At 42.6% G+C, this 15,162-nt stretch overlaps 1 protein-coding gene across 3 annotated transcripts in view; it reads left to right on the top strand.

Moving 5' to 3' along the window:
• LOC113166743 (synaptotagmin-2-like) overlaps nt 1-15,162 on the top strand; it is a 45,283-nt gene that overhangs the window by 24,264 nt on the left and 5,857 nt on the right. For 2 of the 3 annotated variants that reach the window (XM_026366883.1, XM_026366881.1), the window contains exons 4-5: nt 11,133-11,348; nt 11,686-11,846. In XM_026366883.1, coding sequence (XP_026222668.1) covers nt 11,153-11,348; nt 11,686-11,846 — 357 coding nt within the window. In that variant the 5' untranslated portion in view covers nt 11,133-11,152. Of the gene's footprint in view, nt 1-2,430; nt 2,524-11,132; nt 11,349-11,685; nt 11,847-15,162 lie in introns of those variants that run through there. The other variant, XM_026366882.1, reaches the window with a different exon arrangement.

Below are 15,162 nucleotides of genomic sequence, written 5' to 3'. Positions count from 1 at the left end.
CTTTTTAAATATGTATTCTGAGTTGCACTGAATCTCTCTGGAGCCTTGGCCCGTTTAGTTCAAAGTAAGGTCTGAATTTTTTCCCTACTTAATGAAATTATGCTGATGATTACTAGATTATCAGTGTGTGGTGTGGCAGCATCAGTCAGCAGTATAAAACCATGATGAGAGCATTCATACTTGTCACTACAAATCACTATCCTGTGTTTCATGTCTCACGGGACAGGTGCCAGTGATGCTCACCATGGGTTTACCCAGCATGCTATGAATCTTGGTTGGATCAATATCCTGTTCCCACTCAGACACTGACTCAGACCTGCCAGTGCACTGGGCTGTAAGATGCCTTTTACAGCATGGAAACGAGCGCACTGAAGGAATACAAGGTTAACTAAATCTTGTAGATTCAATAGTGTGGCCTAAATGTCATGCCATGCTGTTGATGAGGAGGGAATAGAAACAACTGAGCTTCATTTAGTTGGAATTGCAGTGGACGGCTGCCATTTTACTTTCACCCTACACCTACACAAACCAATATGGAGGCAGATAACTGTGAAAGAGCTAATACAGCTGCCGTCTGGGTTTGGTTGCGTTTCTGTGATACTAAAGGTGATATTATGTAGTACACAGTCAACAAACTCTGCCAATAAGCATCATCATCCTACCGTTATTATAAAGATGGGAATTGTAGTTTATTTTGAATCAATAGCACACATGCCATCCAGATACTGCATATCACTCACTAGCACTGTGTAGCAATCTACAAGGGAAAGGAGGCAATAAACAAAGACACTATTTACTTCTGTTTGAGTAACGGTTAAAAAATGACAGTGCCGAGCTTTTAATTCCAGAAATGATGACCCTTTCGAGTGAAGTGATACATTTGTGGCCATCAACACCTCGTTGGTCTCTTCGCAGGATTCAGGTACAATAAGAAAAATACAAAATACCAGCATTTTGGTTATTTTATATACTTCAGCTGCCTAGCAAGTGCTAGGTTAAGATATAGTAACAAGACCTACCACACAGCATCTTGTGTAATTTTTCTCTCTGTTAGCATTACTGGGGCAGCTTCTCCCGCCCTGTAATTACCAGATCACTTCTAATTCAAAGCCACCAACCATACATTACTGCCCGGGCCCAGCAGTAAGAAATGGTAATGCCACAGACGGGGAACAAATTTAATTCCTCGCTCTCCAGTTGAATGTTTCGGAATCAGAAAAAGCTAGACCTCTTTCTCCCGTCCAATTTGACTGATTGAGACTTTATTGATTTCTGGTCCAAGTGCTCATTGTTGGCCAATGTGGAGTGTGATTTATTTAGGGGCAATGATAATTCTCTGTGACACACAGTAATACCCAGAAGGGCTCCGGACTGTCTGGTGCGGCGTTGGTATTAGGTGAAAGAGTGCTCTACGTCATGTCATTAAAGGAGCAGATTTGCTCTACAGTGTGAGCGAAGAAGTCTGGGTGGCATTTTGGACAGTTAAACTTTAGATTAATACAGTGATTGTTTTATTATTATTTATAATTTTTGTGATTTTAATCACAGAACAGCACCTAACACATCAAGCTTGGTGAGCTTGTATAAAGCAGTGATGTTCAAATTACACAAAAAAGTATACATATACACTTGCAGTATACAGTGAGTCATATAGTGATAAATAAATAATCACACTGTTGTCAGAGGATTAAAATCTTCCTTGATGACTGTGGGAGTGGTGCAAGTCCAAAGACATAATTCAGACAAATGGATAGAGATAGCAAGAGCGAAGGAGGCTCACCAGCAGGCTACTGCTGCGGTAAGCACACAGCAAATGACAGGCTCCCTCTCGCCTTTGTCCTATTATCTAGAGGTCTTATCTACAGTATGTCATTTTTTTTTCTTTTTACTTATTTCCAGGCACTTTTTTTTTTTCAAGCACTTGCAACCTTGTAAGCTCGGGCACATATCACAACCCTGTGGAGTCCCTAAGCAGCAGTGCTGTTTGAACAAGGGTGTGGGTGCTGGTCAGACAGTAGAGCATATGGTTGCTTTTGGATTGCCCTCATGTGTTGGACTGGGGCACAGATTGCTGCATACAGCACCTTGTGAGCAGCATCACAAATCAGCCGGCCGAGCAGCGAGCGCTAGAGTGGAAGGAGAGATGGAAGATGGAGAGACAGCGAAGGGAGAGTGGGTGTGGTGGGGGGTGAAGGGTGGGGAGGGGGGGGGGGGATCCTTTCAGTGAAATGCATAGAAAGAGTGTAGAGAGGGAGAGGAGGAGGGGATTGAGAGAAGCAGAGGTGGGGGTAGTCACAGAGAGAATGAGTGAGTGAGCGTGTGTGTGTGTGTGTGTGTGTGCGCGCATGGGAGCACAAGTAGTGCTGCAGTGGAAACAGCGCGAGGAGGACTGCAGTTTCTGGTGCTGATGGGAGAGCAGTCGAGGGACGTTATTACGGCGTTGTAGCGTTAACCCTAAGTGCCTCTTTGGTGAATGGGTTAGCCTGTTGTGGAGAACAGGATTACGGATTTACAGTAGTGCTGGTAAGGGTGCGTTTCAACTCTCCTCTTGAACACTTTGTTTAAGGAATTTCAAACAGCCTGGTGGTTTTTTACTGCTGTTACAGACTGCATCTGACTTTTCCTGTTGTTTGTTGTACCATCAGCTACTGTAGATGCCGTGTGCATGTTGCTTCCTGGTGCCCGTGTTCCAAACTTTACTCTAGAGCTAGTTCAGAAGCCTTGGGAAGGGGAATGCTGAGCATCTTCTCAGTCAGTCCAGATCTGGACCAGGATCCACATATGGGCCTGGTCTTCATGCAGTTTGTGCACAATCTCTTATGATTTTCTGTGAATTTGTAGAAGGAGCGTGAAGCTCTGTATCAAGATTGTTCTCATCAATCATGCTTCATTCAGTTTGCCTGGTGGGTGTAATACCTCTTTCCTGGAGAGTGTCCAGGAGGCTGCCCTGCTGACAGATGCCGTGCTTACCCCTTTAGCTACACCAGCATCTCCTCCAAACCTCTCTTAACAGTGAGAAACAACCAAGTGGAGCCAAAGAACCGGCACTTTACTGTACTGTCTACTGTTCTGTATCCACACTGTAACAAAACAGACACAAGCCACAATGCTATTTATCTTTTGAGGAGTCAGACATTAAAAGAGGCTGACAGTTGTGCTGAGGAGTATAGAGAGTAAGGGGGTGGGGATTTTATAAAGTGCTGCAGGATGCTCTTTTTTTCTGCTGTCTCTCATGGGAGATATAGCACAGGCAGCATAGAGGTGACAGTAGCAAGGACAAAAACCTATCTTGGGCTGCTTGTACCTCGTAGTGCCCGGTTCTTACCCCCCTCATTAGCACCACACAGTTCTCACTAAATCCAAACCAAATCCAACTTCATTGCATTGGTGTGAACCTCTCAGACAAACACAGGTACTGTATAACACAAATGATCACATTTGCGATCACATTGTGCAATAAGAGCATGATTTCATCTTTTGTCGTTACTGGCATTGTGTCATCATTGTGACATCTTGAAATATAAACCAGGTTTATTCATTCCCCAGAGTCTCTGGTGTAATTAGACAGTCAATGGGTTGCTTTTAGAGTGGTCACCTGACGACTCGGGTTTCAGAGCTATAGTAAACAAACACAGTGTGGATGATGTGAGGGATAGTTTTATAAGTATATACTGCTGGGTATATACTTTACCTGCATACATGTTTACTCTCCCAACATCTAGAGAGCAGGAGGCTATTTGATACTGAGCATGCTCTGTAGGGTCTGTCTTGTCAGGCTCTAAAACATTCAGGCAGGCTCATTAAGTCCGTACCTCAGGCTGCCGCTCCCAGTGGCTCCCACACTGAGAAATGCTCTCCGAGTCTCTCATACATAACCAGAAAAATGAGAGGATGCTTTGAAGTTCACCAATCGTATTTCTTTCTTCCTTTTTTTTTTTTTTTTTTTCTGTCAGCTCCCACCAAGAAGGGAGCTGGTGCCCAGTTGCTAGAACTGCTCAAAGAAGAAGAGGAACTTGTGCCACCAAAGTGGGCATGCCCTCCTGCAACAACATCACCCTTGTTTTCGTGCAGCTTAATTAGGTTGAAATATATCCTCTTTGCTTATATATGACTGTTTCTCAAGAAGAAGTACAGTGTATCGGACCCCGAGAATGAGTCAGTGATTTTCGTTTGGCACATTAGCAGTATCAGTTGTGATTACTCAGCTGCTGTCAGCTTCTCACTCCAGGTGATAGCTGAGTCCTGGCCTCGCTCGTGTGTTGCTGGCAGACGACAGCAGAGAGCCTCAGTGTCAAACGGTCAGACGCTTGTCACCAAGTTGCAGCTCCCCGCTGCGCTGCATTTTCACCAAGCTTTAATCGTTAGAGAGAGAAAAACATGTCAATTTCGTTGTGAGATTTCGGGCAGTATTTAGTTTTTTCTCTGTCTCTCTCTCGCTGTTTAGCTTGATCTTAGAGGAAAGGATTTGTGATGGTTAGAGAGAGCAAGCAGGGTAACACTTTGCTCTAGAGAATGAGTGAAATTACTTTCAGCTTGTTTCATCATACTGGAGATGTTTTGTGTAATGCCTACAGTGCTACATCAAACCTTTGCATTTATGCAGATCATGAAGTTGCACATATTGTCAGTAATTAGTATAAAGGAACAGTTAGACTTTTTGGAAAATAGGCTTGTGACAGGGAGTGGGATGAGAAGATTGACACTCTCATGTCTGCACAGCAACTATGAAGATACTGAATAACCAGCAGCCAAGTTACTCTACTGACTAATTACAACAATTGGCCATTTAAGGTGGGTTTATGTGCCAGACCTTTTTTTTTTTTCAGTTTATACAGCTGCCAGCCCCCTATAAAACCCAGACTTGCTGTTTTTACATTTTGGTTTTTTGAATGGATCATAAAAATGAGATGAAACATGTTAATTAGTGAGATTTAGAGGTGCTGTAGGGGGGATTTGGTTTTCTGTCAGTCAGCGCTAGCTGTTTCCTCTGTTTCCTGCTGATTCATTTCATTCACCAACATGAATGAAAATGTAAAGTATGAAAAACAGGCTCCTGGAACCCAAAGTGACATCCTTACACTGTTTGTTTTACTTATTTAACTATCCAAAGCCAACAGTAGCAAGAAAAAGTATGTGAACCCTTTGGAATTCAATTTCTCAATAAAGATGTGAAAGGTCAGAATTTCTTTTGTCTTATTATTTTAGGCACATCATATTTGTTAATACTCGTGACTTAGATGAAGATCAGATCACATTTTATGACAAATTAATGCAGAAAACCATAACAATTCCAAAAGGTTCACATACTTTTTCTTGCCACTGTATTTGATTTACTGTCATGCATGACAAAGATGCAAATCTTAACACATGAAAAGCTGAAACCCCTGTCTTTGAAATGAAAATATTCATCATTTTTCACATTGAAATAACAGAAATGCTGAATATGTTTCTCTCCAACACTGAGCTACAGTAACTGGCTGCTGGCTGTAGCTTAATATTTAATGTGCAGATATAAGATAGTGGTTGGGAGTAATCTTTTCATATAACACACAGCCAGAAATTGAATATAAGACCATTTCTCAATATGTTGAACTATTCCTTTAATGAATTACAATAGCTGATTGTCTGGCTTGAAAAGAGATTTCATACTCTCACTCTCTACATATTTTCCTGTTTAAATCAAAAATGTCTATGGCCTATCTGCAGTGCACAGAGCCTCTCTCCTCCTTTTTCTCCTCCTCCACATTTTCGCCACACAGCCTTACATGCAGATTGGGTCACTATCTCTGTGACAGAATGATTAATCGACCTATCAGGGGACAGGGAAAGGGGCTGTGCTGAGGGGGAGAGGGAGGATGTATGGCAGCTGGCTGTAAATGATCCCTGCAGCTCCTCGCTCAGCATTCAAACCCTGGTGCCTCCCACTTCCTTTTCAAGGATCCCTCCTGATAATGGCTGAGTCACATTCAGCTGCAGGTGAGAATAAGCATTGTTTTATCTACACAAGCAGGTTGGTAAATGAGCCTCTCCGGACCATCCTCTGGGTCAGCACACAATAAGATATATGAGGGAGATGCCCTTTCTGTAATTCCCTTTAGCGAGATGATGCGCAAGGCACCTTTTTGACATCCTTATCTCAGTCCCTGCCCTCAGATCAGCAGTGACACCAACAGGATTTCTTCATGCACTTGCACAATGTTGACATAAAGGTGTAATTGCCATGTTGTCGTGTTTGATTGATGGTCACAGTCTTTTCTTGTGGATGCTGGTGTTGTTCGTGTTTGCATTTACAGCATTTCAGCCCCGAGGCTAAACACAGGGGTCTGATGTCTCTGTAAACGTCCTTTCCTGGATGGTTGCGTCAGCAGTTCTGCTGACTGTGTTGCAGAGCAGTCTCTGAGTGAATGTGTAAATGTCATTGTCAGTGCTATTTGTAGGGGCAGAGTAAAGTTTATCAGCTGGGTCTTAACCTGAACAAAAAAATCCAGATTTTTATCAGTTCACCATCGGAAAGAAATATGCTCTTAGTTTGCCTTAGGAAAATTAACTATTGACCGTAGGATTCCTTTAATGTGTCCCACTTTAATCTAGACAACGAGAAAACCAGAGATTATTACTTGTTAGTCAAGTTTCATGTTTTAATCACTGTATAAAGTTGAAACATGCCACCTGACAGATGCTTTGCACGCTGGCATCAATGCATTGTCACAGGAGACTTGAAGGCTGATGGTCACGGGTTTCGGAATCTGGCTCTGGTACACGTTCTGCACCATATGCTGCGTTTTTGGATTTGCCAGAGCTTTTGTCAGTCTCCCGGCTCTTTACCTTGCCAAAACATGTCACTGCCACACACTTAGCATTTATCCGACTGTGCATGCCAGTTGAAATATGTTTAGCTGCAGGAGTCTACAGTGACTTTATTTGTGCACGATGGGCAAGAACGAGCCTTTCAGGATATCTTCATGCTACTTTGTTCAAAATCAAACACAGAGTAGGATACAACGAGAAGCAGCTATAGAAACTAAACTGTGTATGTGGTACAGTAAATGGCACCTGTGAGCTTGGTATCTCAGATTTATATTCTGGTAAAGGACATACAACATTAAATTAATAGTTGTCAGATAAGCAACCTCTGCAACTCTATCATAGTAATAAATCTTTCTGCTTATACAGCTTAATATAATCTTTGGTTGAAGTCAGGCCAAGTTCCACACAGTATCCCATCCTTCAGTGGTAAATAATAAGCAATGCAGCCATCAGTAGCCTCCCTCTAATCCTATTAAAACACAGCCAAAATGAGACCATTACGACTGCAGGACCCCTAAGTCCATTTCAGCAGGGGTGAATTACCATAGAGTAGCAAGAGTTCAGGAACAAAGCTGCACATTACCTCTAATTGAAACAACTCCACCGTCTCAGCTCAGCTTTCTGACTGCAGTAATGCTTTGTCTGATGGATCTAATAAAATACTATGCCCCCTTTTCTCTAAATGTTCCAGTGCACATTTTCATCTGCAATCCAGTCCAGACAGATCAGAGGTCAGCTGTGACTCAGCGGTGGTCGAGCCAATATTCTCTTCCTGTTTTCTCAAGTGTGTTTATCGTGAATTCAAGATGCGTGTGACGCCTTTCAACAATTACCGTTTGAATGATAACTCACGCAATGTGGCTCAGGCCGAAAATAGCTCAGTGGGGTTCAGATGAAAGAGTAGCTCAGCGTGAGAAGTATGAAGTACAAATATGTACAAAAAGTACAAAATTAGAGCGCAGTGAGGAATGATAGTTTGTAAAAGATGCATTGGCCTGAATCTTGGCTTGTCAAGAGTCTCTCTATTACTTCTTGTACATTTGGAAAATTATTCATATTAATCCATCTCTTTGTACCTATCACATTAGTGAAACTTAAAGGAGACGAAGCTGCGCAAAGATGCACAGCTAGATGAGCTGGAGGCCAAACGTTCCACCCACACATAACCCGCAGTGTCACAGATGGCAGAGGCCTCAGTGAGGACTGAATGATTTAATTGAGGTCATATTCTTCAGATTGCTTTGTATCTTCGGTGACCTCGGTCATCTGGACGTCTGCGACGACCGAGAGGCCGTTACTGTTGTTTCTCTTTGAATCCAGCAACCTTTTCACGGTGCCTAGTATTCAATACTTAATTTGCCGCCCCGCTGCTCCTGACTGTTGCCCCTGAGCTGCAGTCACATGACCCCATAACCAGTTTTCTCTCCGTATTACAGATGCCGTTTTTAAAGTGTGCGTTAAGACATTTGTAGGCTTTGAACTCTTGCGCTGCACTTAATTACAAATATGAAAGAAAATGTAGGTTCACGTAGGGAACACGTGGTGCGCACACACACACACACGCACATGCAGATCAAACAGTGGCAGGCAGCTGTGTGAGCTACTAGAGAAGCAAGTTGTTGAGAGCAGGGGGGAAACTAAAGATTTGTCTTGTCCGGCTGTAGATTTTTAATTAATTGCTGTTCGAGGTACTTGTTGTTGTGCAATGAAACAGCTGGATGACTTTAGCTCCTTAGGTTGTTTTCTTCCGGAACCGACCTGGATACTAATAAGCTCCTAATAAACACAATCCACCCACACATGAAGCTGGCTTAACTGGGGATTCCCATCACTGGTGTGGGGGTGGGTGTCACATTCTGTTGTCAGCGGATCATCACACAGATGACGTCAGTCCTTGATAACCTTAAACAAGTACTTACATTGACGAGAAAAAGTATGTGAACCTTTTGGAATTTCATGCCTTTCTGCATTAATTGGTCATAAAATGTGGTCTGATCTTCATCTAGATCATAAGAGTATTAACAAATATAATGTGCCATTAGCAGCGTCCATTTTTTCATTGCATTGTGATGTTTTTTGATAATAATGATAAGTTTTTTATTATAGTGGTAGAGAGGAATAGTAGCAACTGCACTCCATAAAACATAATGTTTTGTACTGTATGCTTATGTCTACCAGAGACTCACTCACAGTTATTTCATCCATCCATCCAATGTGGAGCTGTGTGTTTAGTGATAAGGGACAGATCATGCCCATAGTTGTGCTGCGGTGGGCCTGTGGAGCCAAGCCATGGGTTTTAACAAACCCTGATTACTCAAAGGCTAAAGAAATGAGACGCACATTGGGAAATTGAGCTCAAACCTTCCACAGATCTCAATAATGAATTATTATATAAAATGCACATTGGAAATGCACATTGGAAAAGAGCTGTGATGTTTTTTTTAGCATTCGTTTATCTAGCTACAGCTTTCCTTACCATTTTCAGCAGCGTTTCCTGCTTCACACTCACACAGTTACACACATTCACACCTGAAAGCTGCAGTACAATCTGATCTCTCAGCCACGGTGTAGCTCTACTGGAGCAGATGGAGGTTAAGAGGCTTGCTCAAGGGCATCTCAGTGGTGACAACAAGCAAGGGGCAAGCAGTGCTGTGTTTCTTCCTATCCAAGATTGTATCTGTTGGTTCAAGGACTGAATCACCGACCTTAACCAGTGTCCATGTTTTATTTCTTTTAGGCCAGAAAGAAAATATCTAAGCAACATAAATGTGGTAACTGTTGCATTTATCCCTTGTACTGTATATGTTATATGTTATGGTTTATGTCGCCTCAGTTGCTCTAGTGACATGCTCAGTGCACAGCTTTGGTCCTTACCAGAATATCTCAACAAATACGAAGTGGCTTGCCATGCCCTTAAGCTACTGGACGACTTGCCGTGAAACTTATTGCATACATTACATTCATATCTCCATAATTACATTAACTATGTTAAATTTTACCCAAGTACAGTACAGCTTGGAAAATCACAACCTTAGTTAGCACGTAGCCCCCCGCAAATCTTAGTGCTGTTAAAAGGCACAGTCAAACACAAGGTGGAAAACGTGATCTAGTTCATTTGTCTGAAGTACGTACTAAGTGAAGCAGGACTGAATCTGTGTCCTCTCTGTTTGTCCTCACTGTCACCCTCACAGTGGAGGAGATAAAATGCTTGAGCACTTATCCATGAATGTTGATTTAATTGGTCTGGCTTGACCTGATGTGAGAGACAAACAGAATGAAATGCACATAAACCTCATGCGTGAGTGGATACTTAAAACATTGTCACAGTCTCTACAATACTGCACTTTACAGAAAGGGAGGCAGGGAGGCCTGCAATTGTTATTTTATTAAGCAACATATTCTTTTTTGAGTGAGACAGTTGAAAGTGTTCCTGAATAACCTTCTCAGTAACTAAACAATGCACGTATAGTAGTGCAGCAGGATGTTTGTAACATCAGTACAAGACGTATATTTTAAGATGCAGAAACTAAACTGGAGCTGGGATCTGAATAATATAAGCTCATCCTTCCTGCTGTCAGCCTCAATTTGAATAATTTATACGTGGCAATAAATAGAGGTGAAATCTCTGACACCACGTTGACACTTGAGAAATTGGAAATCCCTCAATTTTTGCCCATATCACAGTGACTTTAATAAAATCAATAGCCAAAGTCCTCTTGTTGTGCCTGTCATCTTTCTCTGCTTTGTGAATCGAGGTCTCGCCCGATCACTCATCACTTTGTCGGCAGGCTGCTTTCCACTGTACTTGTCACACTGTGATTTCTGGAACCGATAAGAGCTCTGATTGAGCGTTTGTTTGGCCTGTGGAAACACCGCTGGATACTGGATAATGGCTTGTAGTTGTTCATTTTGTTTCTTTCTACGGCTAGACACCTTTCTCGGTCAAGCGCTGTTGGCTCAAGTACCGAGCAGCATCCAGATAAAATGAAGGTGTGACAAATCGAGAATTGATGGTTATTTCTTGTAAATATTGTCTGGAACTGATCTCAAATCTTTGTTTCAAATATAGTAGAAACCCTGTACACTGTGGTGTCCCACAGTTCCCACCTTACCTTTTGTCCAAAGTGACTAACATTTACCCCATGCACACACACATACAAAGATTTATTTGGGATTCAATGACAAAATCACAGTTTTGTTTTTCATTATTTAAAAGGTTTTTAAAATTTATTTAGATTGTAAATCCACTCATTTAGGCGGTTAGGTTTAGCAAACCAGAGTGCTGGTCTCCCTTACTGACAAGGTTTTCTCATGCTGTTTTTCAGGGACTTTGCGTGCAGCCTAAATGACGAAGTGGAACTTGTTCAGGCATCAGACAGCGCCCATGGTCGCCGCCAAGCCAACGGGGGCCAGTACCTTGACCGTGACTCCAGCCCCTGTCGCGTTAGTGTCTGCTGACAACTCCACCGAACCGGTCAGCAAGAACGATGCCTTTGACGAGATCAAAAACAAGTTCCTGAACGAAATCGACAAGATCCCACGTGAGTGCCAGACAAAATCCAAACCTGTTCTGATCAGCCAACTTGTATTGACTTTAAGCAATGATTTTGGAATTAGATTTTCTCTTTTGCTGCGGGCATCAGCAGCCTCATAATGTCTTTATTTAGTATTGATCACTGGCTGCCCTTCCTAATGGCAGAGAAATCAAATTTTCACCCAATCTAATTGCTTACCTATCACCTCTTACTAAATATATTTGGCCCAGGGCGTGACATGGAGGAGGCTAAACGATTGGTTGGTCAAATGTCAACGTATTTGCTTCTTCTCTTTTTGTGCGTGCATGTCTCATCTATATCTCGGTCTGTTTATTCCACTCAGTGCCATCCTGGGCCATCATTGCCATTGCTGTGGTCGCTGCTTTACTCATTCTAACATGCTGCTTCTGCATCATCAAGAAATGTTGTTGCAAGAAGAAGAAGAACAAGAAGGGCAAGAAGGGGAAGGGTGACATGGGAATGAAGAACCTGAAAGGGGGAGAGGTACGTCTCACGGCATGAGGGCGCCAGGGGTCCTACAGTATGACTTTGTACTTCATTGGAACGAAAACCTTTGTAGCTATATGTTGACTCAGCTAATAGGTGGTAACAACAACTAATTCAGACCAGTTGTCCTTGTGTTACACAGTTTGATAACATTAATATAGATTAAATTGCTTGAAATGTATTCGATTACATATCAATGACACAGACTGTCGAACTTTTTGAGGGCTTTTTAACCCAGTCAAGTGTATTCTCCACAGGTGTTAATTACATTCTTTACTCGCCATAATTGTTTCTTTCTTTTTCTTTTTCTTTAACGTATTTGTCATGAATGTTATTGTTGCTCTTTCTTTCACTTGTGCTTTTGGGGTTTGAGTGGAAAATGACAGGACTCTTATCTGTTCAGCCCAGCCATTGTTATTTTTTTTACTGTCATTACATAGTTATGAAAATGATTAGTTAGCACCATGTCTTTGTTTTTGGACCTATAATTATTATTGTTTCACACACATGATTGATGATTTGACGAAGGACAATAAGAATACATTTAAAAGTGGAGTTATTTTAAAACCCATTGGCCCTGCCGCACGAGACATGATTGTGCTAATGAGGAAGCCTCTCTAGCTGTCATTTTCCTCACTCCCTACAGTGTAGCTGACTGCATTTGCTGTGATTATCCTTCTTTGGTGTCTGCTGTGAGTTCAATCTCTTCCTTTGTCTCTGCTCTCCTCCTTCCCGCTTTGTGTCTTATGTGTGCTCCGTGTATCTTGACTGTGGTGGACTTCTCTGCCTACGGTAGGTCTGATAGCACGCGGCGCCCCTCTCTGGCCGCTCTGTGTAAGCGCAGATCAGGGCAGGGAGGGAGCGGTGGTGCGGGTGGGCTGGGCTGGGCTTGGAGGGGTTGGATTGCAGTGATGATGACAATGAGTGCTATGGCTTCCTTAGTTTCTTTGCAAGCTTAGGTGCTGCTGGTGCTTGAGGAATCTATGGGAGCAATTAAGCTGCTTCGCAAAATCCACTGAACTGATATGCCGCACCAACTGCTATGTCTTGATTACCCAGAGATTGCAATTTTTGGCAGAAATAACAGAACAAAGAACTGTTTAATTGTGTGTGATTTGAAATGAACATGAAACTCATCCTATGGTTGAGCCTTTGAATGACACTCAGCAACTCACTAGAGATCACTAACATGCATGTGCAAGGGTTAAGCTGGATATTTGTCAAATATTAACTGAAACTTTACCTGAGCGAGAGCTTGGAGCATGTTTCCACCACGACAGGCCTCAATTAAATCAACGTAACCAAAAACTGGAATCATACAAATGATTCCTCTCCAAAAAAGACTTGGGTCTGAAATTCACACGCTGCCACCCGCTTGTGCGAACATGCTCCCAGTTCCACGACAAAAGCTGTTTGTGCCTCTTGACAAAGACCAGCATATGCCCTTGCAGTAGGTACCATTGAATGGCCACAACTTGACTTGAGAGTAACTTTCCTGGATGACCCATGCTGCTGACGTATACTAGGTGACAGCCAGTGATGCCCCCCTTCTCTCCCTGAAGCACCTGGGTCTCACTGAGGAGAAATGGTGGGATTGGTTCAGCTTGCAGTTAAGTGATTTCAGTTGATCCAAAGTTAAGGCTACAGTCGACTGACTGTTATACCAGATATTTGATTTAATACAAAGGGTATTTATTCAGACGTACCATGTCTTTATCAGTGAACCCACACATGTATGAGAACAAATCCAAATTCTCAACATAGCATGACTCCTCCACAGATGCCTACATTTCACCTTGAACACATACACAGAAATGTTTGGACCTGACAAATAATTTGTCCTAGAGGTTTTAGACTGCGCGAAAGCATCTTTTTTATCTTTCCTCAGAGGTGATAAGAGGTAACTCATTTACATACGCCATCAGAAAGAAACCCGGATCCTGCATTGTGTGGCCTGGCATGCTTGAATGAAAAGCATTTCCCACAATAAAGACAGAGAATGCCACATATATGGATAATGTGTGTGTGTGTGTGTGTGTGTGTGTGTGTGTGAGTGATAGAGAGAGAGAGTGGGTTTTTACGCATGCATGAGAGCCTGCATGTGTATGAGTGTATATATGGGGGGCGTACAGTACAGTACATGGTGTGCAGTGTGTGTGATAGTGTGTATTATCTGTGTGTGTGCCCTGTTCCTCTTCCAGCTCATCATTGAGTAGCTGGACCCTCAAGTCATATGAAGACGTCAGTGTTTTTTTCAAGAAGACAGCCATAGAGAAAAGTAGGCTGGACTGAGATATTATCCAGCTTCATCCAGTATTGCAAATGAAAGTTTACTTTAATATTCTTATCAGAGCAATTTGCCCTCGCTTCATTAGTCATGACTGCCTCTAAAGAGGTGAAACACTGAAGAGTCACGGGGCGCGATACAAAGGCAAGATGGACGATAGCAGAGGACTTGACTTATCTTTTTCATCGCGCCCCGATTTTATCAGGAGCAGTTAGCTGTCAGTAAACTGCAGAATTTTGTTCTAGCACAAGAGGAACAATAATTCACAGCCGAGTATCAGCTGGAAGGGTCTGTTTGGGATAAATGGCGAAATCTTTCAGCTGTTCAGCTACTTAAAATAATCAGGCTGTAGTACAACTGCAGTGTAAACACGATAATGAGAGTTTGGGATGTCAAGAGCAGATAAATGCTGATAGTAATTTCGTCTGGCTTGAAGTAAACCTGTTTGTCAAACAGCTTACGCTGTCAGTTGGCACAGCATGTGTTATCGGAGGATATTCAGCAGAGGTTTTAGCAAGTCTGAGAGCCTTTCAAGAAAAGTGTCAGGAATCAGTGCATCGGTGGTGTGATCAAATCACATCTGCTCCTCGCAGCTCTGTCCTTCAGCTCCCCTCATTAAGGACACTCTTGCGTCTTGTAACAGCTTGCTCCAGGAATACACTGCACATGGAGGCGGACAGAGTAACGAGAAGACCTCGCACTTCAAAGCGATGCCATGTCATAACTCTGCAATAGAGACTTTAAGTGTACTTATGATGCTTTCGCAAATACACTCCATATTATCCTGCAGTATGTGTACTTGCGACTGCGGCTCATCTTCACTGATGCAGCTTTTCTCTGTGTGGGATACGGTCGTCACGATTTCTGAAACTTAGTGGACTCATTTAGGATGAGTCATGTTTCGCATTTTGTGCCTGTGTAAGCTCAGCACACTTCCTCCCAAAGTTTCCCAAGTTCGCTGGAAACATTCAGAGCAAATATTCCTCTTATTATGTCCACACACTGTAATATCATAATCAATGGCAG

This window comes from Anabas testudineus, chromosome 7 (genome assembly GCF_900324465.2).
Source record: "Anabas testudineus chromosome 7, fAnaTes1.2, whole genome shotgun sequence".
Taxonomy (NCBI): Eukaryota; Metazoa; Chordata; class Actinopteri; order Anabantiformes; family Anabantidae; genus Anabas; species Anabas testudineus.
Note: the sequence above shows the minus strand (reverse complement) of the source record. Positions and strands in the feature narration are given on the sequence as shown.